Consider the following 16680-nt stretch of genomic DNA (forward strand, 5'->3'; position numbering starts at 1 on the left):
CTTACTAGCTGGAACTGGCGCTGTGAGATCCAGAGAGTACATCGTACCCCCTTTAAAATTCGTGGAAATGCGAGAGTAGGGGATAAGCCTAGGGCAATCCTGATATTTTTGGGAAATTTTTTATTGCTGCAGTTAATTGCTGAGAAAGCGACACCTGATGCAAGGAGGTCCTGTGAAGGGGTGTCTTTCTTTGTGCACCCAGATTTCTGCCATGCTACGGTAGAAAGGAGATGGAGACTGCGTCAGCTTATCAAACCCTTCCAGGAAAAGAAACTACAAGCGTTTTTGATAAACCCTGCTCAGCTAAAAGTCATTGTGGAAGGGAAGACTTTGTACTTTACCTCTGAGATAAAGGCGAAAGAGCTCCTTGACTCTTTGGGAAATTAGGCACTCGCGTGTCCAAGTGGTTCGGTTTGGGTCTCCTTTGGGTGTTAGGAATCTCATATGTGGCTATATATTGCCAGTTTCCTTGTTCTTTCCTATTCCTAATTATTTATTTTTCCTTTTCCCCACCCGTTTTTTTTGGCTTATAGGTTTGTAGGTTTTCAGGATGTTATGGTATTTTATCTATCCCTCACTTGCGACCACTGCATACATCACATGCACAGACTAGGTCTGAGCGCCTCGTCTAGGGGGGGGGTAGGGGAGGGTGTAGGGGGTCTGGGGAGTGTGTGGGGGGTGGTACAGGGTTGGGGTGGAAAAAACAAAAAGAGTTGTTTTGGTGTTGCAGGAAGATAATTGCAATGATATTTGCTGTTCTAGTGGTGCTCTTTCTGCTTATCCTGTTAATTTACTGCTATGTTCCTGGATATCTTTTTAGGTGGGTTCGATATGGCAAGGGTGCTAAGAAAATTGTATTATTATGAACATTAAAATCTGCACTGTTAATGTTAGTGGATTGAATGACTGGAAGAAGCGCCAAAGGCTGGAGCATTTTGTTAAATATAACAGGGTAGATGTAATCTGCTTGCAGGAGACCCATCTGCCTTGGGCCAAACGAAATTTGCTCAGCATAAGAGGTTTTGATTTGATAGCTTGCTCTTCACAGACCTCTACGACCAGGGGAGTGGCTATATTGGGTAGAACATTTTTAGGGGGGGCGAAGAGGGTCAAATGTGATAAATTTGGTCGCTGGGTCATTGCAGAACTATGGTTTGGATACACAATTTGCTCGATTTATGGGTCAAACTGTGACGACCTGGATATTTTTGACTATCTCGAGGAAGAGTTAGCAGGCTGGCTGACCCCTTTGATAGTTTGCGGCGACCTAAATATATCTAATGATTGGAATAGCATATCTAAATATACAGGAAGGAAACCGAGGGTGTTTCGAGCTTTGTCATCTCTTATAAGATCTCATGGGTTAAACGATGTTTGGGGTGAAAAGGAGCCACAGGATCCTGGTTATACATATTTTTCGAACCCGTATCAAAAATATTCTAAATTAGATTATTTCTTTATTTCACAGTCCGAACTGAATAAGGTTAACATTAAGAAACTTCCTAGAACAATTTCGGACCATAATCCTCTTATTCTAATATGCAGAATAAATGTTACAGAGAAAAAGCATACTAATTGGACCTTTGAAAGAAGGCTATTATCAGATCTAAGGTTTTTGGAACATATTAAAAAATGGTCAGGGGAGTTCTTTGATGCAAATCGATATAGTACCTCAAGGAATGGCATTTGGGAAGCTTTTAAGGCAGCCTTTAGGGGGGAAACCATAAGTTGTTCAGCAAGACTGAGGAAACTGGATATGGCAGAGGTCGGTAGGCTTATGGCTGATTTAGCAAAAGCGGAGGAGCTGCATATTAGGGAGATTGGTAGTGGAAGGGATGGGTCGGAGAGCCTAAGAAGCATGGTGGTTATTAAAGCCGATTTGCAAAAATTGGTCACAAAAAAGGCGGTTGGTGATTATCAGGCCTCAAGAACTAAGCAAAATGAGACTGGGGAACAGGCAGGTAGGGTCCTGGCATTACGTATTAGACAGGATAGAACCAGAAATGTCATCATGAATATACAAGAGGATGGTAAGGTATATTCGGACTCCAAGGATATTTTAAAAGTATTCAAAAACTTTTATCAAAAGTTATATGATGACGAGAGCCATCAAGCTCAACCACAGGATCAATTTAGGGTGGAGTATGGTGATGTGGGCCTCTGGCTCGATGTACTATCAAAAGAAGAGTTGGACAGGGATCTTACGGCTAGTGAGATTAAGGACGCCCTTCGTGAATTAGCTGCAGGGAAAGCGACTGGCCCCGATGGAATCCCCTTAGAGGTGTATAAAATCTTGGAACCGGAATTACTCCCTATTTTGTTAGATCTCTTTAATGGTATTCTTTGTACAGGTGTTATCCCGGACTCTTGGAAGGAGACTAACATAATTATTTTTCATAAAAAGGGTAAGCCAAAGGAGAATCCTGGGTCCTATCGGCCTATATCACTTATTAACGCAGATACTAAACTATATTCCAAAATTTGGGCTAAAAGGCTGGGGAGGATCATTGGTGGTCTTGTTTCCCCCTGGCAGCATGGGTTTGTGCCCGGGCGGGGCACTACGGATCACATTCGTCAAGCTATAGCTCTATTTGATGCCCATGCAGCCAGGGGGAGGGAGATGGCCATGATCCTCCTCGACGCGGAGAAAGCATTTGATCGTGTAGTTTGGGGATATTTGTGGGGCATTCTTGTAGCAAGGGGTTTTGGCCCCAAGGTTGTTATGGCTCTCCAAGCTATGTAGAGAGATCCGGTGGCCAGGGTGTCGGTAATGGAAGAGAGTTCGGACAAGATATTGATCAAGAGAGGAACGCGCCAGGGATGCCCCTGTTCTCCAATACTTTTTGCGTTATATATCGACCCCCTGATCCAAAGAATTTTAGGTAGCCCTCGGATTAGCCCTGTTATATCTAACGGCCATATAACAAAATTGCTAGCATATGCAGATGATCTGGCGATCCTTACTACCGATCCACATCAGGCAATTTCTGCATTAGTGGAGTTAGCCAAGGACTTCGGTAGTAGATCTGGCTATCTGCTTAATGAGGGGAAAACCCAGATTATTTGTACCAAAAATATTATTAAGTTAGATAATAGATATGTAGATTCGGCAGTTTACTTGGGGGTCAGTATTAATGCTGCTGTTGACAAGATCACTACAGATAACTACTGTCCTCTTATGGTATCGATGGAAGCAGAGCTAAAAAGACTAGACGTTTTACACCTTTCCCTGGTGGGAAGGGTAAACGTCCTTAAAATGACATTTTTTCCAAAGATCCTTTATCTGTTCATTGCTATCCCTCTTTTGCTAGAGGAGAAAATTCTAAAAAATGTGGAAGTAATATTTAATAGGTTCATTTGGCAGTACGGGAAAATTAGACGCTCTATGAAGTTTATGTCACTCCCGTTTGATAGAGGTGGTATGGCCATTCCAAACCTTCGACTATATCACTTATCTTGTCTCTTGGCGCATATGTCAATTTTGTTTCAACGAGTTCCTAGATCAGTACCGACTCAGGGAGATTGGTCGGACCTCCCTACTATCTTTGAGCTTCTATTTGGGAAGAACGCCGTAGGGTTACTCCTGAGGGAGGTTGATAGGAGATACTAACAGAAGGCTAAGTTTAAGATAGCGAGCGGGGTGTGGGGGACTTGGAAAGCGACCCAAAAGTTATTGGAGATCCCTAAGTTTCATTCCTATCTCCTCCTTTGGAATTCTAACCTGTTTCCATTTCTGGGTATGAATAAAATCAGTCTGCTTTGGATTGAAAAAGGAATTAGATCTATAGGGGATATTTTGGAGGGGGGGAGACTGTTGGTTTTGAAACACTCCAGAGTAAATTTGGGATCCCGTCTAGCCACTGGTTTCTGTATGGACAAGTAGTCCAATCAATGAGGGCTTTTAGACCAAGAATATTGGCAACTGCATGCTTCCCTTTGGTGGACTATCTAGGGAATGGTGGAAATAAAATAAAAATTATTTATAGTCATTTAATGGAGGGAATTCAGGATGATATGGAGAAAGCTGAATCTACACTAGCAGCTAAAGTAGGTGATCCTGATGTGGACCTAGATTTTGCTCTGAGTCTAAATAAGAAATTATTGCGCTCATCTAATCTACGGGCCCAGCACTATAAAACGCTATTTAATCTGTACCTTACTCCGGCAAAGCTGTTTGCTTGGGGTGTGGTGCTGAACGATAAATGCCCTAGATGCTCTAAAGGCCCAGTGGATCTAAAACACATGTTTCACCAGTGTGAAAAGCTGTCTACAATTTTGAGGGAAATATCAAGTTTTTTGGAGGGGTTATTAAAATGCAGAATCCCTATTTCTCCTACACTGGTGTTAACGGGAGTTGATAGGAAAATCAAATTGGGAAGTATTGCGGAAGCTCTGGTTTTTATTTCTATTGCAGTGCTGCGTATTCTTATCTCTGCTGGCTGGAAAGATCCTACTCCCCCTACCTTTCAGATGTGGATGGCAAGGCTGCTTGGGGTACATAATATAGAGTCCTGTTTATACGAATTAAAGAGCAATAAAGTAAGGGAAATGGGGAGAAACATTTGGGCCCCACTAGCTAGCTGGAGATATCCTAGCTCTTAATTTTCTTTTTCTTTTAGTTTAATGTCTGATCACGAATGATGTAATCAGTTTGTTTTTTCTTTGGATAAATAATGTAATGTATTTTGTATATACTTTTGTATGACACCAGATAACTCAATAAAAAAAAAAGAAAAAAAAAAAAAGGGGAGGATTCTATATGTATGAAAATCACTGCACTTCTGTGTGTTTCACTCCGTCCACTGGAAGAGAGACTTGCCCGGATTGAGAGTCAACTCTCTAAGTTTGAGCATGTTACATTGGGTATCTTAAGTAGTATTGCTAATAAAACACCAGACCGGGTGATCGAAATTCAATTAATATAACTAGAGGGGTTGAGACGCATGTCAAACCAGTTATTTTGTCGACTTACCCGATAGATGGCAATTATAGCATATCCCGGGAGTGTGATGTCGCAGCCCCAAATCCATTGCAAATCAATTTGGGAGTGGGACCCAGGGTAGATCAGTATTTAGTCCCCAACAGTACAGGAGTGGCTCACACTGATACGGTTAGACATGATGGGTGGGTCCTGACGGATGGGGGCACGACAGAGGAACCTAGAAATAGGACAGAGGAACCTAGAACTAGGCCTAGAATTGACCTACCACCAGAGGTGAGTCAATACTTGGCTGTTCTAACCGGGGTCCCTGAATTAAGTGCATTGAACGCTGAGACATATAGTTCTTTAAAAAATAAAACCATCCATTGGCTCAATATGTATAGGACACTCCCCCCTCATATCACTAGTGAAATATCAATGGTTCGAAGGGTGGGATGGGTGGGTCACACTCCAAAAACTTCAACTGGCGATTGTGTACTGGTCAAATTTAGGGACCCACAGACTGCAGCATACATCTGTAACTGGAGTGTATACAGCCCAGGTACAAAAATCGTAGCTCGCCCCCTTTCGTTTTTTTACCCCAGTGAACACTTGAGAAATCTGGATGATGGCTGGTCTCTTGTATCATACCAGCGAGGGGGGAGGGGCAGGAAGGATAGGTACGGCCACAATTTGTTAGCCCAGAGCCATATCCCATGCCACAATAGGTACAGTGGCCTGGAACAGGTTGATTGACTAAACGTAACCAGGCTGGAATCTCTGGGTAAAACCTCAAGTCGGGATGAGAATACTGAGGCTACTAAGGTTCTAATGGGAAGCCACTCAGTGACAGTATTACAAAGAGGCCATCATCCCCCACAAGGGAGCAGTATGAGTAGTGGTATGCTTGATATAGGGAGGACACCACGGGATCAGAAATCATCACTACCATTAGAAATCACCGATGCTGATATCCCTATGGGGTGTGACAACACTCCTGTAGTTATGGCACGTCAAAATCTTGCTAATACGAAGCATATGCTTATTTTGTCATGGAATGTGGCGGGTCTCCCAAATAAACTAGCTTGTCCGGAGTGGGGCTCTTTTGTGGATAGTAATGATATATGCTTATTCCAGGAGACTTGGGCTAGGGAGGACCGATGCAGAGTAGGCTTTGCGGCCTTTAACATTACTACCCACTGGGGAGGTAAGGGGCGACCATCTGGGGGCCTTACAACGTGGGTTGGGTTACATCTAGGCTGCAAGGGTGAGTCTATCCCGACCAACACTGATGACATCCTGTGTGTCCTCCTGACATGGCCAACCTCTTATAAATTCGCAATCGTGAACGTTTACTCCCGCCCCATAAGTGTGGCCAAAGAGTCTAGTACCATTGGGGAGCTGTCAATTTTTCTTGACTCCCTCCGTAATGATATACACTATATGGTGGCTGGTGACTTAAACTGTCACTTTGAGCCGCTGCGAGGGCTGAATGAGGGAGCGTTGACGGGGGAGGATGAATACTGGGGAATCCCGCCATGCCAGTCTCCCTATGCAAAGTCTTGGTCTCCACTGGCCATGGAGATTACGACCCTAACACTAAGCAACTCAATCAGGGCTTGCAATGGTCGGATGCCCTCTGATATCCCCTCAAAGTGCACCTTTAACAAGAGAGATCAAGAATCATGATTGGATTATATTATGGTGGAGACACGCCTATGGTCGAAGGTTGTTGACTTTGAGGTAATATCAAGGCCAGACAGCGACCATAATGCATTGAGTCTGAGGATGGACTTCCCATGCCCAAGGACGAATGAGAATGAAATTGCCCCAGATATGGTAGATGGGTTGATAACCACCAATAATAGACGTAGGGTCAAGTGGGGGAAATTGGTGGCTACCCAAGATGCACTACCTAAATTATATAGCACAATTTTACCATTCCTCACGAAGGCCAGTGATATAGTGGCTCAGCCCTTGGCACTAGATTCCCTTGGAAACATGTTGACCATGCATCAGGATTTGGTAGACTGTCTTTTCGAATTTTTTAACCCGCTTAGCCTTAGCAGGAGGAGTAGGGTGCCTGTATCTTCCTGGTACAATGTTTCTTGCAGGAAGGTAAAAACGAAGCTCATGGAGGCTGAAAAAGATGGGAGAGATAAACCAAAAATCCGCTCTTTAAGGTTATTATATAAAGAAATAATGAATCATGCAAAGAAAGAGTGGGACATGGAAAGATGGTTAAATCTCTCCTCCTCCCTAGACATGAAAGATGCACGCAGATTCTGGGCAATAGTCAGTACGGGGTCAGGTGAACCCAGATCTCCGATTGAACCCAATATTGAGGCAGGGGTTTGGGAACTCCATTTTAAGACCTTATATGCAGCAGCTACTGGCCTAGACAGCATACAGTCATACACACTGCCAGTTGCTGAGTTTGATGAACTGGAATTTACATCAGAGGAGGTCTATAGTATATTGCCATAGGGAAATTGGCTACGGGAAAAGCTCCCGGTTTAGATAAACTCCCTGGCGACCTTTTTAGGGATCAGCCAAGGATTTGGGCTCCTTACCTCTGTACCCTATTTAATGCAATCCTGGGAGGCATGGAGGTGCCGGGTACTTGGCTGGGAGCAGAGATCATCCCGATTTTCAAGAAGGGCTCTCCTCTGCTCCCAGCTAACTACAGGCCCATTAGCCTCATCGACGTCCCCCAAAAAATCTTCTCTCGACTAATCCTAGATCGTTTACAGGAGTGGATGGACGAGCACGATATTCTTAGCCCATTTTGGGCCGGATTTAGGAGGAACACGTCCACCATGGACCAGATCTTCCGTTTAATTCTGTTATACTGGAGGACGGTCACAGTAGAGGGTGGCAGCCTCTACATGGTGTTTGTGGACCTCCGGTCCGCGTTTGATGTGGTTCCTAGGGGGAAATTGCGGGCGGTGCTTTTGGACATGGGAGTCCCACATGCAATATTGGGGGTATTGATGAGGTTGCATGTACAGAACTTTGCACAGGTCAGATGTGGGAGAAATGGGGTACTGTCTTCCAGGTTTCCAGTTTGCAGGGGGGTTAGGCAGGGGTGTGTTTTGGCACCAACCCTGTTCTGCCTCTATGTGAACGGTGTAATATCAAACCTGGACGCAGTCCCCAATAATGACGCACCCAGATTGGCAGGCAGGAGGGTGCCAGCGATAATGTTTGACGATGACACCCTCCTGCTTTCCAAGTCCCCTATGGGGATACAACGCGTACTGAATGGGTTTAAAGATTTTTGCCGATTCCGTGGCCTAGAAATCAATGCAGAAAAAATGAAATGTATGATTTTTAATCCCCCGGCATCCACCCGCCCAACACCTGTCCTGGGCTCGGTTAGACTGGAGAGGGTACAGACCTTTCAATACTTAGGGGTCACGATAAATGAAAATCTTTCGTGGGGCCCTCAACAGGTTAAGTCCCAACTCAAACTGGCTCAACTAACGGGGCGCATCCTTAAGATGTCAAATGCATCGTCATTCAAGCCAGTGAGTCCCGCGCTTGAGATTTAAAAAGTCAAGGCAAGGGCAGTGGCCCTTTATGGGGGGGAACTCTGGGGGCACACCTGCAGGCTCAAAATCCTAAACGTGGAGAATAAATTTATGAGACAGCTATTGGCCCTCCCCCAAAGTACACCCCTCCTACCATTAAGGTTAGATCTAGGACTTAGTCCTATCCAGGATGAGCTAGCCCTAAAACCTCTCAGGTTCTGGCGGAGGCTCTGGATAACGCCAGAACTCTTAAATTACAGGCTTGCATTGAAGGACGTACTGAGCCATAGTAAAGCAGCAAACATTCCCTGGCTTGTATTTGTGAAACAGGAACTGGAGAATATGGGACTACCTGCCCTGTGGTATGAACCAGAACAGGCATGCAGGGCGGTTTCAGGTAAATCCCTTACGAAGTCCTTCAGGGTTTATAAAAGCAACATATGGCTGCATGATTCTCGAGTCGGCACCATGACAAAACTATTTTTAAATAACAAGACTGCCTATGTGTTTGAGGACTTCCTGAATGTTATCTATACAGTAGCAGCAAGGAAGCTCTATATTCAATGGAGGTATGGTACACTACCATTAAGGGCCTTTACAAGCAAATGGCCCTCCTCTTTGAATGAATCTTGCCCAGGATGCGGTGCCGATCAAGAGGATGAACTCCACATACTCTTTTTTTGTCCTGCTTATAGTAAAGCCAGGAAGTATTGGTTAGTACCTTTATGTAAGAACTTGGGCTTTGACAAATGCTCGGTTGCTATGAGAATTCTTAAGACGGACACCTCAGGGCATATCGTCTTTGCACTATCGAAGTTTCTGATAGCTATGTGGTCCAAGAGATGGTTCATAATTGCGAATAGTAGCCAGGGGTGACTGTATATTTCTGTTTTATGGAATTTTATTGTATATTATGAATTGACAATTTTATATTATGTGTTGCAATGTCTGTTTTAACTTGTAAATCTTTTATGGCTGAAATAACGTCGAAATAAAGATCAAATGAATGAATGAATTACCACCTCTTTGTGTTGTGGTGTGATTCCATTGCAGGCATGTCATGTTGGTCCTAGCGATACCAATATTTCAGTAGCCGGTGTTTTATGTCCTGTTTTTATGATGTAAAATGCTAAGCAAGATATATTGAGCGACTGAAGGGCCAGGTTGCTTTGCCGTGCTTAAGCTTACAAACTGGAAATATAGCAATCAGTAGATAAAAAGAGCCAAGTGTGAAACTGTACATAGCTTGAATTGGTAATTTTAAAAGAAATATATTGAGAGTGGTTAGTACAGTGCCTTAGTGTGAGTTAATATATTGAGCATGCACTGGAAGAAGAAAACAGAAAACATAAAAAAGAAGGTAAAATGAAACTTAAAACATTAGGAGAAAACAAATTTAAAGAAAATCATTAAAATAACCAGAAATCAACACAATGCCACATTGTACTGTAAAATTATAAACAATTTGAAGTATATTGTACGCAGTTTTTAGGTCTCGCTGAGGCCAGCGCATGCGCTGGCTCGGAGAGACATTTTGTAGTTGAATTTTTAAAGTGCTGCCTGTGGCCTAAAGCTTGAGTGCACGTGAGCGTGCACGCGCGCAGCCGCCAATCATTGCTGCGCGCGCACCACTCACTTGCACTCAAGCTTTAGGCCACAGGCAGTGTGCTCTCGCCGTCCGTCAACCATCCGCTTCCTTATCCGTTAACCACCTCCGCTTTATCTGTATCACGTCCATCTTTAACTTTCATTTCAGAACCCCCACTTCTACCCTCCCCCCCCCCCCCTTCCCCCGACGATCGCGTCTCGCGGCCGCTCGCACGCCAATGCTTGTTTCCTTTGCCAGCCCACTGACTAGTCTGACTTCCGTTGCCGTCAGCCAGGACAGTGGATAAGAGACGGATGCAAAACGTTGCAGAGCGCGTTTGCTTTCATACTCACAGTGTTCATTGCAGTCCCTCGTGTTTTGTGCTCCATCATGGCATGCTTCTCGTTTCTATATTTCCAAGCACCATAGTTTTGTCTTGAAACCATCCCGTTTCAGCCATTTACATCCGAACTGAGGCTGAGCCTGTAGGCGTGTCCACCGTTTCCCATTCAGAAGCTTCTTGGATTAAAAAGGCAATTTTACCCAGAGATAGTTTAAGCATTATTTCACCAACTAGACTCATATAGCTCAACGATGTTCATCAATCACAGACACGATTTCGGCAAGTTCGGCCAGAGAAAAATGCATACCATCAGGCATTCGAGCCCATCACACTCGACCTTTTTGGTTTTTAGGGCCACTTGGGTTGTATCCTCCATCCAGGAATAATGATGACACAACCTTATGTCCTGCACAAATTTTTATGTACAGTATTTCTTTTCAGAATACTTGTGTAAGCACAATACATTAGGTGCCAGGAGTGGCCATTCCCTTAACTCCGTGTCAGTTCCTCCTCGGTGACATTCTCTTTTCTTTCTCAACAGATACATATTAAAAAAAAAATCCTGGCTCACGATTCACCTAGCTGATATTATTGAAGCAGCCGAAACCCTGTATTTCCCTGTATTTCCAAAGCCTTCTAATTTGTCCAGCATTCTTTTATTCCGCAACGGAACAAGAGACAAACACAACCTTCGTTCCCTTCAGCACCCCCTCCCAGCTCCTTCCCAAAATGTAGGGTTGTGTTTGTGTACCCACCCTACCTCTCTACCCATTGGGCGGCATGTCTCGACTCCAGACTCTCATACCAACCGCCTTACTCTAGGGACTGACTCCCCCGACAGGAAACTTTAAACGTGCAGTACTCGTTTTCATCCAAGCAGATCTCACTGCATCTGAATGCTGTCACTCGGAGCACACCAAGGCTTTGTTCTTGTGCTTTGTAGGCCCAAAGGCAGATCTGTTTTCTAGGCACTGCACTGCCACAGCAGTGTCTGTGAAGCTCCCTCTTTGCCACCACTGAGACACATCTTACTGCAACGAGCAACATGCAGAGCACGTGTATATTAGAACAAACCTACTCAGTTTTCCTCACTCGAGGGCACTTTTGAGACTACTGAAGCCTGTTGATTTGCTGAGTTAGGAAAGCAGAGAAACGCCCTTTAAAGTACTGTAGAAACGATACTGTCAATAGTTCATCCACACTGCCCTAAATATTCAGTACTGATTTATTTGCTTTAAAATGAATCCTCCCTCAAAGGAGATTCTGAAGATATTTTGTTAGTGCCATGTATGCGATTCTTTAGTGTATATTACTTTTTTCGATTTTGTGGCCTTGCGTTCAAACCCAGCAGTTTGCAGGGTTAGTTGGCACATTTGTTTTGTTTTTAATCATTGCATTCCTAGAAAAGCTTAGGGCTTTTTGCTGTGTGTTGCGGCTGAACTCCTTCACCTACTTCTTAAAAGATCACATTTCTTGAACCAGATTGGTAGAAAAATGCAAAAGGTAATTGCAGTCAAACTTCTACATGCTTGGGTTGATATGCATTAGTGCACCTGCCTAAGGGTAGTGGATTTTTCCAAGGCTACTCAAACTTGCAAGGCTTGGATATTTCTTCTTCTTAATCCGTTTTCTTGTGGACCGCAACATGCATGTACATGGAATATATACAGCAATAGCATGTGTCTGTGAGCATATGGCACCTTGTATATTGTGCGATTGCTGTGTGTGATGCACATGAAAGTGTACCTTTTCAGGAGAAGCTTGTGGTGTTTTCAATGTAGTTCTTCAGAAAGAATGGACAACACCTACCACCTCCCCCACCCCGACAGAATTCTGATATTTCTTGTGACCTTAACATTAGTGTGGTGCCGGTCTCAACAAATTCAGGAGAGCAACTGACTGCCGCCTCCTCATAATTTCCCACTCATCTGACGGGCAGGTGCCATTGACAAACCAATCTCCACTCACTAGTTGAGAGTGTAGCGTGAATACCACTCCCACCATATCCCCTCTCAGAGTATGGCAGCAGGGGGAGTGCCACTTCCTACACCATACACTACTCAGATAGGTATAAGAGGGGTGAGTCTATTCTCACAGCTTCTTCTTTTACTCATTAGTAGGTAAATATGGCAGGTTTTACATCCATACTGTACCCCATTCTGCAACGTGTGCCTCTCCCAAACCATTGTTAGCTCGGCAACGGGTCCAGTACTTCTTCACAGCCCACCACTGAAGATCCGGTTGAGTGCCACTCAAGATGCAGGAAAGAGCCCCTTCCACACTAACTCCCTTCCAAAAACGCAAGAGAGGCTCAGACATTATTATATAAAAGTAGAATACATTGAAGGTGCTGGGCGCTGATAACACACCTCTAGTTTTTGCCTACTCACTCCCCGAAAGGAATTTTTAGAGTTTATAGAATTTGTGCAACCATGATGAATAGGGTAGCTAAGGGGATCCTGGCTTGGGATTGTCGAGTTCAGGTCTATTTTGCCACGTTTTCAGGGCAGATGACTGGTACCCATTGTCCTTGCCCTTTTATTGTTAGGGCACCCTCCTGGGTGGATGGGGCATTATGCTAATCAGTGGACAAGCAGTGTTATAAAGTGGCTATGGTTAAAGTGCAGATCTAGTAAGTCGTGTTACTAGGGCATGGCATTGGCCTCACCTCACTCTGGCTGTGCTTCCCCTTGCTGGCTAGAAGGTCAGATATTTCATCTATGAGCTGATGACAGTGCAATCTGATTTTATCGCAATCCTTCCTCCTAAGGCAAGGTCAGTATTTATGTTGAAACCACAGTGGATGGATAAGGATTGAAAGCAAAAGAGAACAAGCATTTGCAATCCACGTGATTCTGTGCCTTTTTTTCTTCTGTCCCCTTCGCTGCCCCCGTGATTCTGTGCCTTTTTCTCCTTTTGTCCCCTTCACTGCCCCCGTGATTCTGTGCCTTTCTCCTTCTGTCCCCTTTGCTGCCCCGTAACACAAACACACACACAACCACACACACAAACACACAAGCACACAACCACACACAACCAAACACACACAACCACACACACACAACCAAACACACACAACCACACACACACAACCAACCACACACACACACACACACCCACAACCACACCCAACCACACTCAGGGCCTCATGTAGGTAGCCAAATACCGGTCGGTAACGGCCGATTTTCGGTAATTATACCGTTACCGACCGGTATTTTGGCCATTGGTATGTAGGGGGACATATTTTGCTTTCGGAATCTACCGAATCGGTAAAATTACCGATTCGGTAATAATACCGAATCGGTAATGTTACCGAATCGGTAACTTTTCCGAATCGGTAATTTTACCGATTCGGTAAATTCCGAAAGCAATATCGAGATGTAGGGGGAGTGTGTGTGTGTGTTTATGAGTCGGTATTTACCACCAACTTATAGTTGGTGGTAAATAATGAATGTATGTGTAAATGCATTTTTACGTGCGTAGCAGTGTGCAATGTGGCATACATACATGCCCTTAGGGCATGTATGTGTGCCACATGTGCACACATGGCCGAATCAGGGGTGCAACAGGGTGTCAATGTGACACCCTGCCACCCTTGTATGTGTTCCCCCCATTACCGAATCGGTATTTACCGATTCGGTAATGAGGCATACCTTCCCATCAATGGGAAGGTATGCCTCATTACCGAATCGGTAAATACCGATTCGGTAATTACCGACTAGTAACGAATCGGTAAAAATTACCGACTCATTACCTACATACGAGTTACCACTTCTTAAATACCGAGTCGGTACGGCTCGGTATTTAAGAAGTGGTAACTGGTACGCTACCTACATGAGGCCCTCAGTGCTCGCTTCCACCAGGCACATACCACTAGCCGCCAGTGCACGCTTTCACAAGGCACACACACCACCAGCCGGCAGTGCACGCTTCCACCAGGCACACACACCAACAGCCGGCAGTGCACACTTCCACCAGGCACACACACCACCAGCCATCAGTGCACAATTTCTACCGACACACACACCACCAGCCATCAAGGCACACATCAATTGTTAGCGCGTACACAATTAACTATTGTAGCAATCCTAGTATGGCACAATTTACTTTTCAACATATTCTACTAAAGCGCAGCATGCCACCATTGCTACAAAAATAAATACACATTTTTTTGGCCTACAATTTATAGACTTTGGTTGCAATTGGTGTTGCAAGATTTCGCAATGCCAATAGCTCAAACTTAATTAATGCGAGACCTAGTGCATTGCAAATGCTTGTTTTACATGATATAGATCTCAGGCACATAAGGTTTGGATGCTCATTAAGGATGCATTGATGCTCCAAGTTTAATATTTTAATGATTACGTTCAGATAAATATAGAAATCAGTTGAGTTCCTTTTGTAAAACAACAGAAACAAATAGGAGCACGCAGCCAATGTAGCAACACGGGCAATAGCCCAAACTATGAATAAATGTGGTACGGATGAGTTACCGCTTCATTTATTTCCATTTAATCATACAATATTTTTGGATAAACAACAATTTAATGAGCAATACAGCTAAAAATATGGTCAAATGCATTCTGAAATGTTAAAGGGCAAAAATAAACTTTCACAAACCCTTAGACACTCTCTGAAGGTAAGGACTCAGACCCCATCTGTACTCACATTGAAGAAACACATAAATATTGACCTCTTCCCGCTTGTCTACTGAATTCTGTTGCATTTATTCTTATGTTTTTTGTAAAGTAGCCTAAACCATTTTAATGCAGGAGAGTTACATGAAAATGTTATATAAATAAATAAAGCACAGTTTAATGCCTGTTTTCTAACCTCCATGTGTGACAGTCACATAAGCAAGGAGTAGGATGAAGCACTTCATTGTGGCCTCTGCAGTGTTCCAACAGAAGGAATTCTCTGTGTGTCTCTCTAGCACCCTTCAACTGTCTTAAAGTGAAAGCCCTGAGTACTATGGATAATGGAGCAGCACAAGCAAAGGATGTTTTTGAAATTCAAACCAGGGGTAGGGCTAGTCCTTAAGTCTTTGTTTTGTATCCAATGTTTGAAGAACATGAAATAAAGATTCCCAGAATACATAATACACATCACCACGCCAGGTACTACTGCCAAATAAGGCCTAGATGTGCGTCACTAATTCTTCATTCAGATATTTGTTTTTCCTCTTTCCAGATAGTGAGATCCACAGACACTTTAATTAAACTTTTATTTGCCAGAAGTAGAGAACTCTTCATTGCACACAGTGGCGGCTGGTGTCATTTGAAGGTGGTGTGGCGTTACAGGTCTGGATGAGTACACGGTGTTGATCAAGTGTGGCAAATAAGGGGACTCCTGCGGTTCTCCCCCGAGAACATTTTGAAAAACCAGTGGTAAAATGGTGATTTTTAAGAAAATTTGAGAAAGCAAATTGGTTAATAAAGCGATTGTGAAAGTGAAGTCATGAAATCAATTAAGAGGATTAATTTAATAATGACATAGGTGGTTGCTTATTTAGTATAAACAAAGAACTTCATAGCAGACTGAGATAACAGTACTGAATACCTCACAGATTTCTTTCTTTATTGGTAACTTGGGGTGTTACCAGATATAATGCTACTCCATTTTCTGGCCTCCCAAAGAGGTAAGGCTGAGCTGGTTTTGCTGAGATCTCAACTTATGGCCTGCTAATCATTTCAGATGTCTGCAACGAGCATTAACTTACTGAGCCTTCTAACCTAAAATTTGCCAAAGCTTAGAGAAAAGTACAGAGAGCAAATCAACTTTTCCTCACTGAGCTGGCCACAACTTCCAACATACAAACAGCAGCTACTTGAATGGAGGAACAAAACAAGTGATAGTGCTAGGTGATTGAAAACCCCTGATTTACTTATGTTCGACAATCTTGGGCTCCACCTGACCCCAATTCCCTTGTATAAATGCAATATTCATTCGGACTATTCTCCTCCTCATATAATAGTGGGGAGTGTAAAGGCTTTAATATGTCTCTCCCTTTGGGCTCCCAGGCAGTGCTTTAGCGGGACTCATTCACGTTTTTCTACAAATATGTCTCCTTCGATGGCTCTCATGTATGCCTCAAACCCCTTCTTCCATTTACTCCATTCCAACAATGGTTGACTAGAAGGTTTTAGGAACTTGGGAAGAGCACCTGTACACTCCATGTTTGTCAGTTAACCTTCACACGTGGGGCCGTATTATAGAGTGTTTGTGCCCGCTTTGCGGGCCCACATTGCACTTTGATATTACAGAAGGGGCCGCAGATGCTTGTGCAGCCCCTCCT

General features: G+C 43.8%; 1 protein-coding gene across 1 annotated transcript in view; it reads right to left on the bottom strand.

Moving 5' to 3' along the window:
• LOC146859225 (uncharacterized) overlaps positions 1-15332 on the bottom strand; it is a 131539-nt gene extending 116207 nt beyond the window's left edge. Inside the window, exon 1 of the mRNA XM_085649915.1 lies at positions 15219-15332. Coding sequence (XP_085506041.1) covers positions 15219-15267 — 49 coding nt within the window. The 5' untranslated portion in view covers positions 15268-15332. The remainder of the gene's footprint in view (positions 1-15218) is intronic.
• Between the last annotated feature and the right edge of the window lie 1348 nt (positions 15333-16680).

The sequence above is a fragment of the Triturus cristatus genome, chromosome 3_2 (genome assembly GCF_964204655.1).
Source record: "Triturus cristatus chromosome 3_2, aTriCri1.1, whole genome shotgun sequence".
In the NCBI taxonomy this organism is placed as follows: Eukaryota; Metazoa; Chordata; class Amphibia; order Caudata; family Salamandridae; genus Triturus; species Triturus cristatus.